This window comes from Protomyctophum parallelum (assembly GCF_964188405.1).
Source record: "Protomyctophum parallelum genome assembly, chromosome: 4".
Classification (NCBI taxonomy): domain Eukaryota; kingdom Metazoa; phylum Chordata; class Actinopteri; order Myctophiformes; family Myctophidae; genus Protomyctophum; species Protomyctophum parallelum.
The window spans coordinates 14,032,312-14,055,469 of record NC_139700.1 but is presented as its reverse complement, the minus strand read 5'-3'; the positions used below and the strand labels follow the sequence as shown (position 1 = coordinate 14,055,469).

General features: G+C 44.3%; 1 protein-coding gene across 2 annotated transcripts in view; it reads left to right on the top strand.

Moving 5' to 3' along the window:
• Positions 1-15,506, top strand: part of dennd4a (DENN/MADD domain containing 4A) — a 34,606-nt gene extending 19,100 nt beyond the window's left edge. For both annotated transcript variants that reach the window (XM_083762609.1, XM_083762608.1), the window contains 16 exons: positions 2,152-2,285; positions 2,695-2,827; positions 3,163-3,369; positions 4,317-4,445; positions 4,950-5,094; positions 5,522-5,644; positions 5,877-5,987; positions 6,758-7,620; positions 8,865-9,081; positions 9,375-9,466; positions 12,499-12,674; positions 13,188-13,590; positions 14,157-14,265; positions 14,580-14,742; positions 14,882-14,946; positions 15,173-15,506. In XM_083762609.1, coding sequence (XP_083618735.1) covers positions 2,152-2,285; positions 2,695-2,827; positions 3,163-3,369; positions 4,317-4,445; positions 4,950-5,094; positions 5,522-5,644; positions 5,877-5,987; positions 6,758-7,620; positions 8,865-9,081; positions 9,375-9,466; positions 12,499-12,674; positions 13,188-13,590; positions 14,157-14,265; positions 14,580-14,742; positions 14,882-14,946; positions 15,173-15,309 — 3,207 coding nt within the window. In that variant the 3' untranslated portion in view covers positions 15,310-15,506. The remainder of the gene's footprint in view (positions 1-2,151; positions 2,286-2,694; positions 2,828-3,162; positions 3,370-4,316; positions 4,446-4,949; positions 5,095-5,521; positions 5,645-5,876; positions 5,988-6,757; positions 7,621-8,864; positions 9,082-9,374; positions 9,467-12,498; positions 12,675-13,187; positions 13,591-14,156; positions 14,266-14,579; positions 14,743-14,881; positions 14,947-15,172) is intronic.
• The last annotated feature ends 7,652 nt before the right edge of the window (positions 15,507-23,158 follow it).

The window sequence follows — 23,158 nt, the reverse complement described above, 5'->3', positions numbered from 1 at the left end:
AAGTGGTCTAGGTTTACTCCCCCCCCCACCCTTTGCATAACAACACGACAGCTACCTGATCGCACGTAGCCTATACGGTAAGCATGCACACCTACAGTAGGCTATGGCTCCAGGCTACTGCTGCTGTGTGGTGTTCTGCACACAAGAAGAATGCCTCCTCCATCAAAGAACAGATTCATTCGTCCAAAGCAAACGTTTTAGTTTTGCTAGTGTGCAGTAAAGATGTTTGTCTGACTATTTAAATCTACTTTTGTGTTTGTGTCTAAAACTCTCACACACTATTTAACAATAGGCTTGGGCTAGCCTATATCAGCTGTTGTGTGTATGCCGCGATGCGCACATGCACGTGCGTGCATGTGCACGTGCACGTGACATCATTAAAACGCTGTGGTACCAGTAAAAAAACACCATGACACCACTGCCCCCAACTCCAAAAGCTCTGATCCTACAGTATATGACTCAGCTGTACTGTGTGTGTGTGCGTGCGTGCGTGCATGCGTGCGTGCGATGAATAAATCATGGACAGAGACAGTGAAGTTGAGAGTACCTGAGAGGTCTTGTAGGCTAGGCTGAGCATTAGCCGTCCCTGTGTGTTAGCGATCTTGGTGTGCGTTTATTGAATCAAGGGCCATTAGAGTCAACTGTGCTGAGAGTGAGACGCTATGCAGTCCGCTTGTAGACGCTGAGGTGGCTCAAAGTCTGTGAAATGAATTATTTGTGCTTGCCATTACATATTTCCCCTGTGTTTGTCTCCTTGTCTGCCTCTCCAACAACCTTTTCTTTATTTAATCTGTAGAGGAGTCGATGAGAAAGTCTAGGGCAGCAATCCAAGTTAACTACACTTTCAATGTTGCAATTGTTGGCATGTTTTAAACTGTTGCCATCAATATCGTATGCATTCAGTCTCGTTCACAGCTGTGTAATGCCTTTGGAGGGAAAAAAAGCTTTTCACAGCTTGTAAGCCTTGCTGTTGTCCATCGACAGAAACAGCAAAACAATCCTTGAATGAGTCTTTGCTAGCAAACTTGTGCAATCAGGATCACTGAGGCATATCCTTATCTGATGATCCATCAGAGATCCTGTATGAATGGTTATTGGTTATTGTGTTTGTTATTGAGAAGTGAAAGTATTGATTCATTCATTGTTGAACTTGAAGATAATAACAGTGTGATTGAGAAATATCTCTTAGGAAGGAAGAACAACGCAAAAGGAGAATAGAATCAGGGACAGGGAGGTCAGTGAGAGATAGCGGTAGTCAAGTGAATCATCCACTTGACTGAGTGGAACACATCCTGTGCGAACAAGCATGCAATCTTGTGAGCATTTTTGTAGAGCTAATGTTTGAGTGGAATGGCTTATAAAAAGGAGCTATGTTCCCTTAGCCTGGCTAATAAGCCAGACGTGAATCAGCCGTTTGCAAAACAAAATCACCTGCCGGCGGACGACAGTCTGTGGTCTGGCTTATTAGCCAGGCTAATGTTCCCTTGCGTGCACATAACAGACATACCGGTGTGAGACTTGCATCTCTTTACTGATGTGCAGATGAGGTATGACCTCACTTTAGTGAAAGATCTTATTTGTTGCTGTTTCTCCTGTATATAATGTGGGCACGGTGCAGTGGGTGTCCCTCCACACGAGGCTAATGATAATGACCTGCTCACAGTTAAGTGCGGTGGTTCGGTGCAGAGGCAGACTCACAGCCAGAGCTGTACTGGCTGTACTGTACATTGTAATGGTGTCGTGTTCCCAAAGCAACATGATTTTATGCAATTACATCCAGGTCAGTGGAGCCTGGATTATTAATTTAGTCCCTGGAAAGGCTAGGGAGGAGAGTGTGGATCAGCTCCTCCGCCTTCACACTGACCTTTAGATAAGTGGAAGTGGGGCACATAGGTCCATAATCCTGATATTGATCTCTAGTTATTGCTGACATCTGTTTAACTGCGGCTGACTCTCATATCTGATCTGATCTCAGGGCTCATATCTGTACAGTATGCTGTGCTGTCAGTGAGCTCCATATGCACATCCATCGTTCCCCACCAGCTTTAGCGGCTCTTGAATCCCACTGGGTTGTTTGGATTTGAGATTGTTGAGCCGACAATAATAGAAAGCAGAGCCCAGATCAATGAGTTTGTGTCGTCTCTTCCCCAGATGGACAGCGAGAGGCCAGAGGACACCAGACTGATTGAGCTGGATGAGTCCCATCGCAGTGAGCACACAGTCTACATCAATCCCCCAGAGCTACCACTTTTGCCTCAGGGAGAGGAGCACCCTCTGTGTTACAGGTACCGTACTGCACCCGTAGCTCACGCTGCAAAATACTGGGAGTCAATGGCCCGGTTTCCCAAACGCATATGGTGTAAGACTTGTAGTGCTGCACATGCTCAGATGCTCCTCTAGGCCGCACTAAGAAGCCTGTGAACATAGTGACGAGGGCACACAATGCCTCTCCTGAGGGAGAGACTAAGCTTAAATTGCCTCTATTGTTAAAGGATTTGTCACCACCACAGTACGTCTTTGTGATTATTTTCAAAGGAAAGACATCAGCTCTCAGATTCTACATGTCTGCGCTCCAATCCGTCTTCCTTCGTGTCTTACGCCTCGCCTAGTGCATGTCGTTGTGGAGATAAAGTGCATTTGATGTCTATTTCGGTACTTGTCAGAGTATGTGAGAGTCTTTGTGTCTTTCTCCAGCTATTCTGGTTTCCCTGTGCTGAATGCTAAGCTTCTGGAGCCACTGGAGGGGCCCAATCCCCCGACAGCCAGCATGGCCTCACGCCACAGCAGCCCCGCCAGTCCCACAGCTATCTTCAGGCGCTCCAAACAGGTCAGCCATGCAATCGCTTAGAGCAGCAAATTATGCACATTTCCCAATGCATATGTTTTACTAATTGAAGTGGATATTAAAGAATCTGATCCTCTGCAATCTACACAGGGGTGTAGATAATGGGCAATCACCATTAGTTTTAGCTTGTATCTGTTTCGGGTTAGGAACTGTAACGGTGCCTGTTATTTTACACTGTGATTTTCACCCAGCTTCACCCAGCTTCCCAAGTTCTCAGCTTTTTATTAAAAGAATACCCACATTGTCAGTTGAAGGAAAATAACCCATATGGTACATATTGTACATTTGCTCATTTCTTTTCTCTTCGTGCTTGTCAGGAGATCAGATCAGCTCAGAGGATGGCCAAAACGTACTCCTCAATGCCTCAGATGTGGTCCAAGTGTCTACTGCGTCACTGCTTTGGCCTTTGGTTCATCTGCCTGCCAACGTACGTCAGCGCCTGTCACTCTAAGGTGCGCGCTTTGCGAATGGCCTATGACGTGCTGAGGAAGATGCAGGAGAAGAGGCTTCAGGCTCCTGATGAGGTAGGAAGCCGCTAACTTCACCGTAGGCCAGTGATTCACAACCGTTTTCATTTCAAGGTCCCCCAGTTTCATATGCTATAGTGTAGCATAGATTTTGGTCTACACTGTAAAATCCTCAGTGTTCATTTAACTCCGAGTGTACATTGTACACGCTATGAGTTACAGACCTATAAGGGTTCGTTTGGTTCATAACTATCAATCATTTAGATCAGGACCCCTGTAACCCCCTTAGAAATAATGTTGTAGAACAAGGCTTTTCAACAGGTTGTCTGTGGACCACTGGTGGTCCGTGAAGGTATTGCATGTGGTCCTTGACCGTTCATTTAGTTATGTAGGATACAATGAAAAACTCTTTCCACTAGGTGAGAAACAGTGAACTGAATGACCTAGTTAGTAACTTAGTCATTTACTGACAAGTTGGAGACCAAGAAATTAAACAGAAAAAGGGAGTTTGAATCTCAATTAAGAGGGGGGAGTGCACCCGATTGTCTGGTTGAGTCATTATTATTATTAGGAAATGACGTGGACCATTCGCTGAGAAACATTGGGATGCATACACATGGGATGCATAGCAAGTGTTACAAAAGCACTAATCTTGGCCCATATCCCCACCCACCCAACACAACCGTGGTCCCCAGGTTGATTCTAAGTCAGGGTGGTGGACGGGTCCCTCGTTCACAATCAGTTGAGAAAACCCCTGTTGCATTTTCCCCAGTTTGTATTATACAGTGGGCTCAGTGACCTGGACGTCTGGGATTTATGTACATTTTGTTAATACTTGTGTGGCATGTAATCCCATGTGGGGTGGGCCTTTTAGAAACGACCGTATTCCACAACAGTCAATTACAATTACCTTTCATTAACTCACTATAGAATACATTCCGATGGATACAGTAATAGTGTGCATTAATAGTGTTAATAATTCTGGCATTTTCCACTGGTTCAAGGTGTGCTACCGCGTGCTGATGCAGTTGTGTGGCCAGTATGGCCAGCCTGTGCTGGCTGTCAGGGTGCTGTTTGAGATGAAGAAGGCTGGAGTCCACCCCAACGCCATCACTTATGGCTACTACAACAGGGTGAGTACCACCGGCACCATGACAAGAACTATCATGTTGTTGTTGTCGGGCACAAACCTCCTATTTCAGTGGTTTTCAACCCTTTTCACATGAGCCTTATGGACCACTGAGATTTAGCCTCTCAAGATACAAAACTAAAGAACATTTTGTTATCGTTGATGTTGGTACATTAGGAGAGATTACAGGCATATGATCAAAATAACAATTATTTTACATTCTTTAATTGTGTAGATTATTTGTAAATTAAGCAATGCAGATGTTTGATAGCTCATAGATAGTGCTCTCCCCATGGTGGCAGAGGGTGTGTAGACAAACCCACAAAATCTTGGGATAAAAAACTATATATTTAAAAAATAGTAACAGTTTTGGACATTTTCCATCCTAGCTACGACTCAACGGAAACTATATAAACAAATCAAGCTACGATATTAGTTTAGCACTTGTAGCAATAGCACACTACCGGTTGTGTGTGTAGTCTCTCATGACCTGATTCTCCCACTGAAGGCAGTGTTGGAGAGCACCTGGCCCTCCAGCACCAGAGGAGGCTACTTTCTGTGGGGAAAGCTGAGGAATGTGCTCTTAGGCGTGGTCCAGTTCAAACAAGTGGGCAGGAAACCGCAGCCGCCACTCAGAGATCCTCAGCTCTCAGGTATGGACCCCCATGGCAGCGTTGAGACGACCCACAGCCACTAACACACAAAGCACTAGAATAGGACAAATGAGTTGAATATAACAATCCCAAGTGCGCTGGAAACCGTTTAACTTTTTTTTTGTCAACACAGCTCGAAAATGAATAAGCCCCCAAGTTGTTTAAGGTTGCATGAAGTTCAACCTTTTTCTGAGTAACAGACTTTCTGCTTTCCCTTGCCTAATGAATAAATAATACTTTCATAAAAAAAAAGAATTATGTCCTCTGCCGCTGTATAAATGAGCGGTAATCTGAATCTGAGTTGATATTAGGGACGTCTCTACTACCAACCTCCCTCCCTTGTCTCAGGTGCCCTTATGTCTCAGGGTCCGGGGACATACCACCTTGTGAATTAACATGGCCTCTATTCTCGGTTAACCTCCCTCAGATGGCAGTGACCTCGACACGGTCAGCCACGGCAGTCTGGACAGCACTAATGACTCTGCCGAGCGCACCTCCATCGACGCCGACTTCACCAAAATTGACTCCAGCGACGACAGATCAAGCACAGGTAGAAAGCATACATCCAACACGCACACACACACGCACGCACGTGTGTATATATATATACACTATATTTAATTTAAACTTATGTTCAATTTATTTGATGTTTGTGTGAATCCTTGTCACAAGGGAACGAATGTAGTTTCTTTGGTTTGCTTTGATCTTTCAAAGAGGAGGGAGGTGTGTCAGTACTCAGTACTGTATCCAGATTTCTGTTTTATTTTTGTTGGTTTGGTTAGGTGGCCAGTCTGACCAAGGCTACGACTCACTGTCCAAAGAGGAGGAGAGGGTGGGAAGCAGAGAGGATGACAGCATGCCATCGGGGGAGGACAAGGGACCAAGGGATTCCAGTAAGTTCTGTCATTTCAATTGTGCTTGTAATCCTTACCCGCTTAATGCTCCCCTCCTCCCTGGGTGGAGACGTGCAGTCGTGTGGTTCAGCCGGCAGAATAAATTTTCTCCCATTTTAGTACACCTAATATCTCCCTAAGTAGGTGTAATGTATTCCCCTGAATATCCATTTGATGTTATATTTAGATGCATTCGAGATAGGATTTCAGTTTGATGGATCAGACCTGTTACGTAATCAGGTGATTCACTCTCTGACTGAAAGGCTGATTTATATTGCGATGCTGTAATTTCCTGTTAAGGATGACGCCTGACCCAGTTTTAGCTTAGTTCCCCCCCTCCCCCCCGCGCAATTTATGACATGCCTCGATCGAATTTGAATACTCAGAACTTAAGGTTTCTGTGATTAGAAATGGGTACCCTTATCCTAATGGAACATTGCAACAGAGAGTTTTGGCATTTCTCCATACCTCTTCCAGACTGCAGAGGCCTGGCAGGAGTGTGTGTGTGTGGGGGGCTGTTGGCATAAACAGAAGTGTTGGTTGTTCCCACACCAATGGCATGTGACTGTTTAGAAACTACAATTTAGTCAAAGGACCCCCTTGAAAGAGGCCTCAATCTGTGATTTTTCTATAATGAGTGGATAAATATTTATGCAAGTCACCGTCAGATGAGGATAAAGTGGATAAACACAGAGATACTCATTTCACAACAAGTTGAATGTAAAACTAGTATAGTGTGTTATAGCCACATTTATGCTTTCTTCCCCCAGGCAGCGGGCTCCATTCCGTCTCTTCATCAAATAATGCAAACCTTCCGTATGGAGGTCTGCCAAAGAACGAGCGGCCAAAGTCTCTGGACCTGTCAGGCGCACTGGGGCCAGTGAGTTTCAACTCTGCCAAGCCACAACCCCTAGCTGCCACCAGAATGCTAGATGGGGTGGAGGAGGAGGAAGGGATGACAGGGGCTAATGACAGCAGACAGAACGCCATGGTGGAAAGACGCGTGAGCTGTGCCGTCGGATCAGGGAGGATCGATGGCCGTTTATCAGTGAAGAGGAGTGTCAGCTGTGATGGAGGTGTGACCGGTGTGCGGCGGACGGACATCGAGGCCGGCTTCGACCCCCTCTCGTTAATGGCAGCTGAGACGGAGCAGGCGTGTGGAGCAGACTGTGGTGCAGAGCTGGACGGCGACGGGGCGCCCGCGGCCCGCCGCGATCTGGCCGAGGAAATCGAGATGTACATGAACAACGTGGGTAGCCCCCTGAGGAGCCACGCCCCCGGCTTGCAACGGAACCCCTCCAGCCCAGCGCTGGGCTCTGGCCCCTCTCCCGACACTTCCCCTCGCCCCCCCGCGGTGCTGCAGCGCTCCAACACGCACCTCCCCTTTCCCAACAAAGGCAAGGAGCGCCTCAAGCCCTCGCCGTCTCTCCCTCTGGGTGTCAAAGACAGGGAGAGGCCGTCCTCGCTCGTGTCCCCTGCCTCGCCAACGCCCTCCACCTCATCCTCCTTCTCCTTGGACTCGCTCTTCACGCCAAACATCTTCAAGAGCAGCGTCATATCTGCAGGAAAAGGAGTGGCAGAGAAGGCGAGCCGCCTCTATTCTCGTCTGTCCTCGCAGACTTCACTGACACAGGTATAGCTACAGTAATGCGTGCGTGCCTGCGTGCGTGTATATATATATATATATATATATATAGTACCGGTAGTTCCATTTAAATCTTGTGTGTGTATTTATCTTCTGGTACTAAATAATTTAGTACCTTTTCATTTCCCCTTTTGCTGTATTTGTATCCTCCCAAAACAATGTTTTATCTTGTCCTGTGTTATTGTCTCTGCCAGGCCGAAGGCCATGGCTGAGACTAAGTTTTCACCTCTGTCTATCCAAAATGCTTCAAATCATGAACATAGCTTTCAATTGTCATGAAACTTTCCCACTAATAGGCCAAAGAAGATACTAGCATATTATTATTTATTTATTTCGGCCTTATGGTAGGAAGATTCCTGTTTTGGCCTATAACTCGAACAGTAGGTCATACAATCAAAATAAAATGTCCCTTGGATTCCATTACGCAACTCCCCAAATCAGCCACGCTGAATTTCCAGAGCTTACAGTAAAAGCAAAATGTATTTTACCGCTTACGTCTACAGTATATCACTGTGACACACCTGAAGAATATGTGCAGGGCAAGGTTGGAGCCGAAATGACATGAGACTGTCCCTGTCCACCACTATAGCCGAGTCAGTCCAGTCAGTGAAACCGACTGGACTGACCTCATACTTCCTTCTATGCATGAGGAGTCCAAGCTGCTTCTTTTCACCTGACAGGGGAGAGTTTCCCCGGCCGGACGTAGTGCGTGGAAGGAACACGTTATTCCGACCAACTCCTTTTCCCTCCATCAGGCGCCCCGGCTGGCCAGGGGGAGGTAGTTTTAGAGACAAGGATTACTGCATGTTTTTTGTGCAGGTACCTACTGTACCCTAGGGGACACGGGGAGAACATGCAAACTCCACACAGAAAGGCCCACAACATCATTTTAACACTCAAAACCTTCCTCCTTAATAATACCTGATGATCATGTTTTAGGCTGGGAAAAAATGGCACTCCATCTGTAAGGAATTTTCAGATCCCATTCCAAAGTGGCTATGACTATGTTTGTGGGCCCTAGGTAGGCAACCTGGCCTGGCGGAGACACTGTGCTACAAAGAGCACACTTTTCTAGTTTATAAATATTCTCAACACTACCTAACATACTGTATGCTGATGTTTTGTCATTGTCTTGCCACTAGTCTATTCTGAGTCCGTTCTTGCTCTAGTTTATATGGTGATGCGTGTGTGCTTCTTCCTCTCTGCCTCCATGCCTGTCCTCCCCCGTATAGGATACCAACTGTGACCAGATCAGTGTGTCGTCCCTGGCGTCAGCAGAGCCAGATTGCGCTTCCCTGCTTGATGCCGACTCTTGTCTGGACCCAGACGGCTTCACGTCCCCGCAGCACAGCGGCGTATGTCGCCTCAGGAGAAGTCCAGCTGGGGGACGTGCCAACCTGGACAGCCCCACCACCCCCAACACAGTGTTCAGACGAAACTCCTCCAGTGGTACTGTATTAAGCCAAGCAATGACGCACATGCACATGCCCACTGAAGAAAACAAACAAACAAACAAACAAACGATCACGAAAAGTAGGTCCGGCCGGACCTAAACAAACGATCACGAAAAACATGTACACACACACACATGCCAAGCGCACTGCACAGAAAACCTCCCACTCTTTTCAGGGTGACATCTCTTCTATCATATTCTGTACACATGTAATGTCTGGTCTTCTATTGAGTCAAATTAGTGTTTGTGGCGGCCATGTCTAATCGCATTCCTCTCACATTGCGCCCAGGTGGTCTGGCACCTGCTTCCAGAACTCCTCACACTCCAGATTCCTCACCCGACATCCTTCGCCTCCATCTGACTCACAATTACTCCATAGAGGTGAGTATAGTACAGACAAAACTCTAATAAAAATCTCTTCTCCCCTCACAGCTTTTTTCTAAAATAATAATAATAATAATAATAATAATATTTATATAGCACTTTTCTTTGTTATTATTATCAGGGTAGACAATACATTTACAGTATACGCATAGCATAAGATAAGATAAGATCTTTATTTGTCACTGTTTAAACATGGGGGAAGGGAAAAAAGGACAAGCAAAGAAAGATACACTTATTGGGCAACTTCATGGCATAAACTGTTAGTTCGTCATAGTCCAGTCCAGTCAAGTCATCTCAATCCATTAATAAATGCACTATGATGCACCATTAAAGGTAGTAAAATACACGAATTAAAAGATAAATAGATAAAATAGTGGGGACCACACAAATCATATGATTAAACAGAGAACAGAGGGATTATAATATACTATTGCACTTGCCCATGGCCTATATTGCACTTACCAGAGATAGCACTTGGTCAGGAAGTCCTTTATCCACAGGCAGAGCTTTGGTTGTATCCCTAGCATCTGCAGTTTGATGACCAGTTTACAGGGTGAGGGAGGGCCTTGTGTAGCACTAATGTGAGCCTTATAGTCAAACTGGTGTTGGCCAGCACCAGTCTATCAAAACACTTCATAATCACCGGCGTGAGAGCGACCGGCCTGTAGTCGTTCCTACAGGTGATGGCTGAGTGGGGACATGAATGATGGTAGTGGCTTTTCTCTTGTTACACTGCTATCTGTTGCAGAGCACCGGGCCGCTGCGTCTACACGCGCCGCCATCACACGCCACATGTTCATGTTCCACATTCCGCATAGCATCATACTTTACAATACATATACTATATTTCACATTGCCTCCCTAGTGAGACAGCAGCAATAAAATGAGAATAAGAAAAAGTTAAAAGCAAACATCCAAACAAATAATGAAAGACAACGAAAATAAAAGAAAGAGGAAAGACTGGGGAGATGTACATGAGTAGTACACACACACAGGCCTGTGGACGTGGTGCAGTCGTTCTTCCACCAGCACAAGGAATCAGTGTCACGATACGTGACGTTTTCTGTTGTGCTTTTGTTTTGTAGTATTTTTGGTCCCTTGGTTTTCCTGTTGCTTTTGTTACCTGTGTTGTCTCACCAGTACCCTGATTACCCCAGTGTTTCCACCTTGTCTTGTTAGTCTTTTAGCCAATCATTGTGTTGATTATCTGTTGAGTTCACCTTTGTCTTTGTGTATTTATACTCCCCTGGTTTTTCATTTCCTTTGTCAGATCATTGTTGTATGTTAAGTGTGATGTTGCCTTGTATCCTGGATTTTGGAATAAACCCTCTCTAGCATTTAGACTTCTCTGCCTCTGCGGCTTCCTGTTCTGCACTTGGGTCCTACCCAAGGACTGTCTAAAGAGGACGGGACGCGAAGAACGTAAGGGCGCCGCCATGTTGCTCACATGGTGCTCCATGGAAGGAAAAACATGCGCAATGGGCTATATGCAGCCAACACTTCGGCGTTCAGCTTCCTTGGTCTGCAACTGCGCATGTTTCTTTCCTTCCATGGAGCACCATGTGAGCAACATGGTGGCGCCCTTACGGTCTTCGCTTCTTGTCCTCTTTAGACAGTCCTTGGTCCTACCCAGGGGGGCAGTCAGACAGATATTTTGTGAAGCCACTAAGGAAATTGGGACTTCCTGAAAGTTCATATAATGGCCTGTTGTGGCGCTGTCATTGGGCCCAAAAAAACCCATAGCTCCATAGAGGCCCATGTATTTGGGCCCAACTTCACCTAGACTGTATTACCTTAATAAACATGGTCATGAATACTTTCTGCTTCCAGTCACTAGTTTAAAGTCTCATTTCTCATGTCATAATATTCTTTTTGGAAAAAATGACCATAAAGTCGCGTATGTTCTGAGGGGCGTGGCCGCGTGGCTACCCTTACAGTCTATGAACGTGAGTCACCCCCCGTTCAATCAAAATAAAAACCAACGAAGAGTAAGGGGGGGAAGTCCCGCCTCGTTGTCTGGGCCAGCCAATGGCCAGCTGGGCCCAAACGGAGCCAGCCAATGGCCAGCTGGGCCCAAACGGATCTAGAAATATGGTGACTTACAGTGACTTACAGTGCAGGCTTCATTTTACGTCAATGTTAGACCCGGGGAACGCTTTGTCCATATTTTTTACAGTCTATGGTCCTACCTTATTGATTCACACCATGACAATCAGACCATAGTTATAGTGTTATGTTACAAGGACAAGCTGTACTGTAAACAAAAAGCTTACGCCAAGACATCGTATCATATAGGGCACAAAGAAAAACACAAGATGAACAACATAACATATTGGAAAAAGGTTATTGTCACATCACAGTTTTACAAGTAAACAAAGTGGGTGAAATTTGTTTTTGTGCATAGTTCCCAGCGTGTCATTTTTCCAAGAAAAACTAGAAGGGGAAGAAGATAGAGAGAGAGGGGTGGAGGGGTGGGGGTTAAGGAGATCCAGGCAGGAAAGAAGAAAGTTTGAAATGAGCGTTTTTACCACAAAAAGTAAAGTAAAGGGTTCAGATAATTTAGAAGCTTGTTTCACAAACGGCACAGCCATATAGGGTCTTGTGACCGACTAGTCACCACCCAGGGCCAAGAAGAAAATGACACAGGGCAGCTTTCTTAAGTTTGTAGCTTTATTCCTCCAAGTCGAGGGAATAACAATTTGAAAGCGTCACAATATTACACAGGAAAGCAGATGGCTCTCCACTGTCTGAACAGGTGCGCAGCCACGCCCAGCTCTGAGTCCAGTTATAGTTTGACTCAGGCCAGGTGTGACTGCTTAAATCAGTCATCCTCCATCTCACATACCACCTCGTTAAGCTGAGGCTGGGGCCGAAACATACTCACCGGACACCGGACTCTGACTCTGACATACATGTATGGTTACCATTCGTGACATAAACAATACCTAAAATAATAAAACCCCTCAAACAACATTGTCCCACACACCTCCCCAATGTCCAATCTCCTCTGTGGTGGCTCACATATGCAGGTGCTGATGTCCAGCTGCTCGCTCTGCAAGACGTGTGACTGTCTGGTGTACGATGAGGAGATCATGGCAGGCTGGACGGCCAACGACTCCAACCTCAACAGCACCTGTCCCTTCTGTGGCACGCCGTTCGTCCCCTGCCTCAACGTGGACATCACAGACCTGAGATCAGTCGGCAGGTCGGTGGCGAGACACAAATCAGCCAGAAGACAGACATGCATGCGCACGCACGCACGCGCGCACACACACACACACACACACACACACACACACACACACACACACACACACACACACACACACACACACACACACAAAGAAGGCAAATGTATTCTGTATATACTGTACTATTATTAATATTGTTGTGGGCTCAAGTAGTGATAATCATTATTATTATTATGCACAAGCGCCTGCCAAATTCACGCGTGAACACATGAACCTACAATAGTTACATTCACGTATATAATTCCAACAGCATTCGACATCAATGTGAGGTTTAATGGCATCCATGTCAATAATGGGCATAACAGCCATGCAGGGCAGGCTGCCAGCCGGTTTAGCTGGGATTAGCAGTTATTTGCCAACTAGCTGGCATGCTGCGCTCCAGCACGTGCAGACACAAAACACAGACAGACATGCAACATCTTGAACCTCTTTAATCACATAGACACTGTGTCTGTGTCTGCCCTCAGGACCTGCAGGGACAGTAATCCAGAGGAGGGCACGCCCGTGTCACACAATCCCCAGGCTAAACCATCTGCAGTGTTCTCTGCAACCCGCCCGCGCACGCCTCCCTCGTCACCCACCGACCTGCAGGGCTGTGGGAGTGCCGGCTTGGCTCCACCAGTCTCTGCTTCCGTCATGTCGGCCTCGAGTCCGGCGGTGACGGTACCCTACCTGAGCCCAGTGGTGCTGTGGAAGGAGCTGGAGAGCCTGCTGGTGAACGAGGGGGACCAGGCCCTGTCGTGCCCCAGCGTCGTGGACCAGCACCCCATCGTCTTCTGGAACCTGGTGTGGTACTTCCGAAGGCTGGAGCTGCCCAGCAACCTGCCCGCCCTCATCCTTGCCTCACAGCACTGCAGCCACGGGGGCCAGGTATAAGCACACAGCTTTACACTGTTCAATTTGTAACATCATGACTCATATTACTATTGCAGGTCAATGTGGAACATACTGTACACTCAGCCAGCAGACAAATACCCAGTATTAGGAGTACCCAATTAAAACGGTTTAAGTGCCATAAACGTTAAGACGAGCTGAATCCAATTATGCACTGATTGCCATGGACGATTTTTTTTTTTTTTTTTCCTCTAAGGTGATGACATGCAACTTACATGCATAATATAATTACATTTTCTTTCTTTTTTTATAATGGGCGAATTGGCATCCAAAGCCTAAACTGGTGACCACCAGGTGGCGCTTAAAACCTCAGCTTATCCAGCCTTGATTTAAATCCAGCCTTGATTTAAATGAGAGAGTATTTAATTTTATCTTTTTTTCTCAAACTTCTTAATATCAAGCTGACTGACCAGTGACCACTTTCTGTCACGATGACGTATAGCACACAGTGCTTGGCCCCTGGTATCGATGCTTCCAGCTATATTTTGCATTCTTTCCTGACACGTAGTTGTGTATCTATCTCCCTTTTCTACTTTTCCAAGAGCGTAACTTCAGAAGACAGCAAGCATGTGCTGGTGAGGATAATGTGGGACAACCTGAAGTTGCACCAAGACCAAGTTCAACCCTGCTACGTGCTGTGGAACGCTCATTGTGAGTCACTGATGTATTCAGACTTCTGTGTTGCAAAGCTTTGATCTTTAAAAAAAAGAAAATGGAATCACACCCAGGAATCCTTAACATAATGTTGTTATACATGTTGCATCAGGCCTGCACTCTTAAACTAAAAAGAGAACTGTATATCATGCATTATTCAACACAGGACTGCCAGCAACGTCTCTCTCCCTCCCTCCTCTGACATAGATGCATAGTGAGTGATGGAGACGAAAGAGCCTTTGTTCTGAGTGACATACCTCTTACCATCTCTCTCTCTCTCTCTGCCTCTTTCTGTGTCTCTCTCCCTGTAGGTGCTAACTCCCTGGTACGCTCGGGGCTGTGCGAGGAGGGCCAGCTTTTCACAGTGGAACTCCTGCAGGGCTTTGTGAGGAGCGTCCAGAAGAGTGACATCTACCAGCCCATAAGTCAAGTCATCCAGACCCTGGGGCCCGAGCTTGGCTTCAGGAGACAGCGGTAACGAGATTGAGATTTCAATTAAGCTTGACTAAATTATATGGCACGAAGATATGTCATTTTTGTGTCAAAAGATTGTACAATATAAATGAAGACCATGGCGAAACTCTACTTTCTTCTCTCCCCTTCTTGCCTTTAGGAGCTTGTACAGAGATATACTTTTCCTTGCACTGATGGCTTTGGGGAGGAGCAATATTAATATTGGTGAGTTGAAAAGCAAGCAAAGTCTGATGTTGTTGTTTTTTCTCTCTCGTTTTAGAAACCACGGTTGGATGGGCTTTCATTTTTTGTCATCATGGCTACACTACTGCATCCATTTCATAATGTTGTTTGCTAGTCCCCTGATTATGCTGTGTGTAACAATACAGAATTACATTGAAACGCCTTAATAGCAACATCTAACTGCTGGCATACTCTCATATCCCTACAGATGCGTTTGACCGTGAGTACAAGATGGCGTACGACCGCCTCACACCTAGCCAGGTCAAGTTGACACACAACTGTGACCGCCCCCCCGGAGCGGGGGTCATGGAGTGCAGGAGGACATTTGGGGAGCTGAGTCTGTGAATGAATCCTTTATCCCTTCTCTACTCCACCTAAACCTCATCACATCCCACCCTCAACAACCACCTTAACCGCTGCTGCTGACACACAAAGTCTGTGTTTGCTGTTTTTGACTGCTTTATAGACTCAAACGACCAGCCTACCTGAACTACTGTAGACGGAGCCCATTCTAAAGCACACTGAGGGAAAGCGACGCACGCACGCACGCGCACACGGCCACACACACACACACACACACACACACACACACACACACACACACACACACACACACACACACACACACACACACACACACACACACACACACACACACACACACACACACACACACACAAGTTGCTTTAACACCTTTAGGACTCAGAGGTATGGTGGGACAGGCCTTGTGTTTGTATCTAGAGAACAACCCTCTGCGTTTTTCTGTATGCTATGTCTCTAGTAAATGTACAGTTATTACACAATCTATTTTATGATTCAGTTAAAGCTGTGAGTGACAGAGTGAGTAAAACACAGTTATCACACGGTGATGTCATCTGAATACATCAGTGGTGACGTCCAGGTGACCATTGTTAGTAGAGCAGTTGATTGTGTACAGAATTTACTCGCTTTAAGATATGTCCATGTTTTACACAGCACTTTGACAAGGTGACCTCTAGGCAGTTTTTGGCACTTATTATTACATTGAGGTATACTGGGGTTCAATCAAGCACAGCATTTTGTCAGCCGCTGCAGACAGTAGTGGAGATGGCTGATCCATAGACAAAGAAAAAATCGATGTACAAATAAATGGACAGAAATGGATTCTGGACACACCTGTATGGTGCGGGGACGACATGCAACAAAAAGTCTAGCTCGCGACGGAAAGGACTATAGCCTTTTTTTATGTGGTACACGCTTATTACCTGATACACAACCGGGGCACCCTTTCTTCAGATATGTTTTGGGGCATTTATTTCCATTGTGGGATATCACTTGTACATGCAGTAAATAATGACAGTGATGTTGTCCTCAGCAGTGTCCTGTAAAGCTGGCACACATGCCAGAAGGAACTAAAAAAGGGTAAAACTATGAAGGCGGTCTAACCGTGTGATTCTCCTTGATTTGACAAAAAAAAAAAAAACTCAGTTAAACAATGTGCACAACATAGATTGTTTTTGTTTAGTTTTTTGTACAAACCATGAATTGATGAGCCAAAATAACTTGCCCAAAAGGAAGTTACAAGGTATTAATGTTATTGCTATGATTTGACAACTTTTTTTCTTCTTCTTTTTTAAAGCTGTATCTTTTATAAAATGATGGATGTTGTAGCAGGTGTGTTGTAAGGGACCACTGTGGATAGATTTCCTCGTAAACAGAACAATCATACCAATGGTAGATACGTGGAACTCGGAAGTGAAGATTCATGTTTTGTATGTATGTTTAATCAACACAGTATTTTCATAAAGAAATTCATTTATTGACAGGTTGGGACAAGACAAGATGTACTGTAGGCCTACAGGGTATTTGATACTTTCTTTAATATCTTTGTTGTACAGTGTAAATTTCCATTGAACCCACAAACCTAGTTCACCAACAGTTTACCACAGAATATTAAATATTACAAATGTCACATTATAAAACTCATTACTCAAAGTGTTTATCACAAGCAATTATTCACTTTAAATTGATACGTGTTAAGACACAGATGTTTTTTTTTGCACTAAGGACATGAAGTAATTCTTAAATTGTTTTTTGTTTTGTTTTTATCAAGGGTGCTAAATTGAAAAACAGCTTTGACCTGCCCAGGGGTTGGCATTATGGAAATGCTAACCAGCAACAAGTAGAACTGAGTTTAATGTTTCAGAAGTTTGCCCTCTACTGCTAGGTCAGTGTATTCTTTGGCCATTTTAATTTTAATTTCATATTTGATTGATATTAACTGAAATTCTGAAAATGGGCTGAACGAGAATTCAGTATGCAGTAGGCTACCGAAGCACACTCTTGTTTTAAATTAATTATGTTTAGAACTACATCAACTAAAATGGAATGGGGTGACATTTTAGTTTTATATACCTATTTCATTTATCAAATAAAAAAATCAAATTCAAATGGCCAAGAAATACACGGGCCCTGCTAACTGATCCTGCCTGTATACAATGTTCATTATGTTATGCAGTTCACACATTATTAATGAACAACATGATGGGTATTTAAGGTATTACATACTGTAGGCGGTGTGCTTCAAAATATCTCTTGTCAAATTGTCAGTGGTGGAAGAAATACTCTTACAGGTCAAATTATTTTTTAGTAAAAAGTTTTACTTGAATAAAATTGCAAAAATTAATGGCATCTAAAATATACTTATATATATATATTATACTTATATATACTTAAGTTATTATGAATGTCCCATTTCACAATTTATTTTCAAAGATGTGTTAAAAATTGTCAACCGTAACAGTCAAACGTATTCGAAAATAGCCGATCAAAGGTATAAAATGGGGCTTAATTTGTTATTGTATGTTTTGTAATAATACATCTACAAAGTCACTTGTAACTGAAGTTTACTATATTTGCCTCTTAGATGTAGTGGAATAGAAGGATTGGTAAAATGGACTTAACTCAAGTAAAGTAAAAGTGCCTCAACATTTTTACTTAAATAGTAGGCCTACTTGAGTAAATCTCTGCTGTCGGGAAGAAACCACTTAACTCCAAAATGTTAGTTTTTCAGGAAATGAAGAAGAAAACAAAGCTTGGTGTTGTGACTTTGTATATTGTCAATTACTTCCATGAGAGGGGGAGATGTGGTGGAGTTTGTCCCTCAAACTGTCTGCTAAAACAGCTAACTAGCAGAGAACAGCTAACTAGCTGTTTTAGCAGACAGTTTGAGGGACAAATGTAGTTAAGAGGTTTAGTCCAAAGCGCTTTTTACTACTTTTCTTTTTTTCCCCAAAACAACGCACAGACTTCACAGACTGCTAGTACAATAGCATTGATTTATGCAAAAGGTGGTTTCCTCCCGAAAGCAACGAAATATACTTACCGGTACATTGTACATACATTCCACCACTGCAAATTGCATTTTGTGATGTGACCACCGACTTGTAACCAACCGCTACGACACACTGACCAAAACATTATTTGATGTTGTTTACACCCATAGTCAATTTCCACAATGTTCTGGAGTATGTATTATTTATGCTTTGTAACATGGATACTAATTTGTATGATTTTTACATAAAATAAATTAGTTTTCTGCCTGACTTGATCTAGAGATTGTTTTTAATTATGAACATACACACTTATTCTATGGAAGTTCATTGTCTAACGTTTCTCATTCATCTAATACAGTAAGCCTTTTTGGTTTGCTAGACTGAATATTAAAATAAACAATAACAGAACGGACGTATTTATATACAGAATTCACAATTATTAGAATTGATCAAATCCATAGAAATATGCAGTTATAACCTGCACATCCATAAGATAACCCTCATTTTATAAACCAATGAAGGAATGCTGTGTACTACTTCATCGCCCTACAAATACAACTGTCACATTTGGATTACAGTACATTCACTTATTAAAAAATCACACCCGTGTGAACTGAGTGGTGCAACTCCCCCCCCCCCCCCCCCCACCTCTCTCTCTCTCTCATTGGCAGGCAACAGAGCAGCACTATTCCTCTCTCTGTTTCTGGCGCCCCCTACTGGTACTAATAGTCATATACTGGTGCTCATTAACCAGTAGGTGAACACATAGGTGAACAACACATACACACGTACATTGCTGTTCCTTGGACTAAACAATGGTGGTGCATGTCCATTGAAAGCTGCCATTTTGACTAACAGTGCATGATGAGAAGTATAGCAGGACAGGTTACTGTGTGCGTGTGTGTGTGTGTGTGTGTGTGTGTGTGTGTGTGTGTGTGTGTGCGTGCGTGCGTGTGTTTTGCTGCTGGCATACTGCTGCAATGGGCACCAGTGCAGTGCGACTACAGCAGGGTTCTGCCTGGGTCTCTACAGAGTACAGACATCGAGTCCCTGACTTTAAACATCCATGTATTGGCCGTAGGCGCCGTTGCTGTTCAACTGTAGAGGGAACAACCCAGTTCAAAGAGAAAGGTCAGCTCATTCCCACGCTCAGATGGACACGGGGCAGACGATGATCCGGTCCTCCAGCATCACACTGAGCACCAGGAAGACAACGTAGAGCACGAACATGAAGCTGCCCAGCAGCTTGTTCATCTTCCATTTACAGAAGGCGATGGAGATGATGACGAAGAGGAGCATGAGGAAGAGTAGGACGATGGCGCAGAAGAGCCCGTTGCTGCTGACCGGCACCGGGGCCATACCGTTTGCCATAGAGTACAGGAGCCATGGAAACGGCAGGCTAACGTTAAGGACGAGAACAACAGAGGCACAGAGTGAGGGAGGGGGAGAGAGAAAGAGATGCGTTAGGTTTTCAACCCTTTTTGTATCAAGGCAAATTATTTATTCGGCATTTGAGCCACGGACCACCATTTGATGACATTTAGCCTGTCAGACGCAAATCGTTGAATATTTCTTGTCGTTGGATATAAGATTTTGTCCACAATTGCATGCTGTATTGATGTTGGTACCATTAGGAGAGATGACAGGGAAACGTTGATCAAAATTACAATTGTCCTACATTCTCTAATTGTGTAGACTTCTTGTAAATTAAGTAATGCGGATGTTTAACAATAATTTAACTCTTGAGAGCGAAAAATGAAACCAAATGGACCCGCACGGGTCCGTTTGGTTTCATTTTACGCTCTGATCTGACATGATCTTTTGTGCAGGGTTATCAGACCTGATAATACACCATGGTCTTACTGCAACCAACCATACTCAGCGTAAGGCCTCATTATACCTCTGCATTCACTACAGGCAACAGCTTTTGTTTTTGAAGACATCCAGCCTAGCAATTCCTTTCATGTGTCACGTACAAATCTACAAATGTGTGTGTGAGATGGAGGATGACTGATTTAAGCAGTCACACCTGGCCTGAGTCAAACTAGAACTGGACTCAGAGCTGGGTGTGGCTGCGCACCTGTTGTGCATGGACTTGATCAAGGCGCAAGAGGATAAATCAGTCATCTCCACAAACACTCAGGAAAATAGCTTCTGTCCGGACAGTAGGGAGCTATCTGCTTTCCTGTGTGTTTGTGGAGATTTATCCTGTTGTGCCTTGATCAAGTCCATGCACAACAGGTGTGCAGCCACACCCAGCTCTGAGTCCAGTTCTAGTTTGACTCAGGCCAGGTGTGAGTCATCCTCCATCTCACATATCACAGTGTGTTATGTATTTTCTGTTACCGTTGTTGCTCCATGTGAAGCCTATTGAACTCCATGTTCCGAAAGAAACATGCTCTATGAATAACGTTTACTTTAGCATGTTTTTAGATTGTCAGTCGTGTATTTTCCGTGTTTCGTTTTTCAATATACACAATGAACTCACCCTACGGTAATGTCAAATATGTTGCTGCCGACAGAGCTGGACACAGCCATGTCCCCCAGACCTTTACGCGCTACAATCACACTGGTGATGAGGTCAGGGATGGAGGTCCCTGCAGCCAGGATGGTCAGGCCCATAATCTCCTCAGAGATACCAATGGTCTCACCCACCTGGAAACATATGACATTGTCTTCATATGGAGAATACTAGCAGCAAAAAAACTGTTGTAATTTACAACATACAGTATGAAGCTTACTGAATAGGCTATACCTGTTGTTAAACTTGTTACCCTAAAGCTGGATTTGATTTCAGTATGCATTCAATTCAATTCAATTCAATTCAATCCAATTCAATTCAATTCAATTCAATTCAATTCAATTGAACTTTATTGGCAAGAGAAAACATGTTTACGTTGTCAAAGCAAGTGTAAAAATATAGCACTCACTGCAATCAGTCAAGTAGATAACTTTGTTGTTGCTTTGACACAAACATGTCAGTATCAATCTTTTTCGAAGCAATTTCATGCACTCGCTTGAAGCCATATACAAAAAACAAAAAAAGAAGAAGTCTACTTTAGCATACGTGTACAATGAATAGCAAGCAAGTAAGTACTTTGTGAAATGCATTTTTAAGCATTGTGCATTTGTTTAAAGATTAGTTTTGGGCTTTTCTGCCTTTATGATAGTATCAAGTGGAGATTGACAGGAAAGAGGGAGAGAGAGGCATGCAGGAAAGGTCGTCATGAATGGGATTCGAACACACAACGCGCTGTCAGGCCAAAGCCTATATGTGGCATCCACATGGACCACTTGGCCCGGTGGGCGCACAGCATTGTGACAAAATAGTCGAGCCGTGTCTTTCACTAATGAACACTGCAGACCCTCATTAACAAACCTGATGGGCCCACCACACCATGAGGTAGGAGAAGAATCCAATCCACACAATGGAGCCCAGGAAGGTCATCACAAAGTATTTCGTGGATGCCTGTAGGACAAGTAACACGAATGCGTCAACATGCAAAGAGTGAGACATAGAGATGCTGAAAAGGAGGCTGAAAAACAGCAAAAAATAGGCTGGGTGCTGGGTCAAACAAAGTCACATCACCAATTTCTGCTACCAGATATATCTTTTACTAATGTGTTTTTTTCCCTTCTGCTCCCAGATATATCTTTTACTAATATGTACATTAGTAAAAGATATATCTGGGAGCAGAAATTGGTGTGCGGACTTCTTTTAGACATAGAGACGGTGAGACGCCACTGCTCAGTCACAGGTTTATTATTCTGAATCTGGTGTCTGTGTGACTTACAGGGTTGCGGACATCAGGGATCGTCATCCACAGAGGGAACACTATAGGTAGCAGGAAGAGATAGGAAGCTTGTTTGCGCCATGTGTCCGGCCACGCCAAGGACAGCGGCTCCTCGATCTCATCTTCCTCTTCTTCCTCTTCCTCCATATCCATGGGATCCTCCTTCTTCTCCTCCTCCACCACCACCTCCTCCTCCTCCTCCTCCTCATCGCTGTCCTCCCCCTCATCGCTGCTGTCCTCTGTACTCTCATCGCCGTCATTTTCGGCATCACCATCTTTTGACGGTGATGGTGATGCCAACGCGGACAATTCAGGCTCATCTTCCTATGAGACATGTGTTTAGAGCAATAGGTACAAAGAGAGCATGGTGGATGATAGATGCAAAACTGTGACAATGTGACAAGTGACAATGAATAGCAGATTAATTGCATAATACCTAAAGCTGTGAAATGACATGTTGGCCCTTACATAAAGAGGTATCAATGATTCACATCTCTGCTTGTTGTGAACCAGCAGGATATTGAAAAACAGTACCTGCTTGTCTTCTTCTTCCTTCTTCTCTGATTCTTCCTTATTTTCAGATTCTTCCTTCTCTGATTCTTCCTTATTCTCTGACTCCTCCTTCTCTGATTCTTCCTTATTTTCTGATTCTTCCTTCTTCTCTGTTGCTGGAACAGAGAAGTGAACATCTTTCGTCTGTTCAGTTTTAGCTGCACCATCTGTGCAAAAATAATAATAAATACATTACATTTTAAGACCTGGACGCAACTTGCTCCTCCAAGGGAGCTAGCTCTCTTTGCATTGTACGATTGGAAAAGGTTTCTCTGATATATAGGCTAGTTAACCTATTTATTGTTTCCCAGCCTGACAGTTCAGGGGGTCATGGGCTAACTAATGTAACATTTGTGTCCAAGAGATTGGTCAAAATGTTCTCCAACCACAATTCCAATTATTGTAGGTCTCATTTATAGAGCACATGATGGAGTATAATGGCTGTATATTTGTATTTGGAGGTGAAAATCACTGCTCTACCTAGCCCCTTTCGGGACCCTACATAAAGCTTTTCTGAAATTTTGTGTTGGGTCC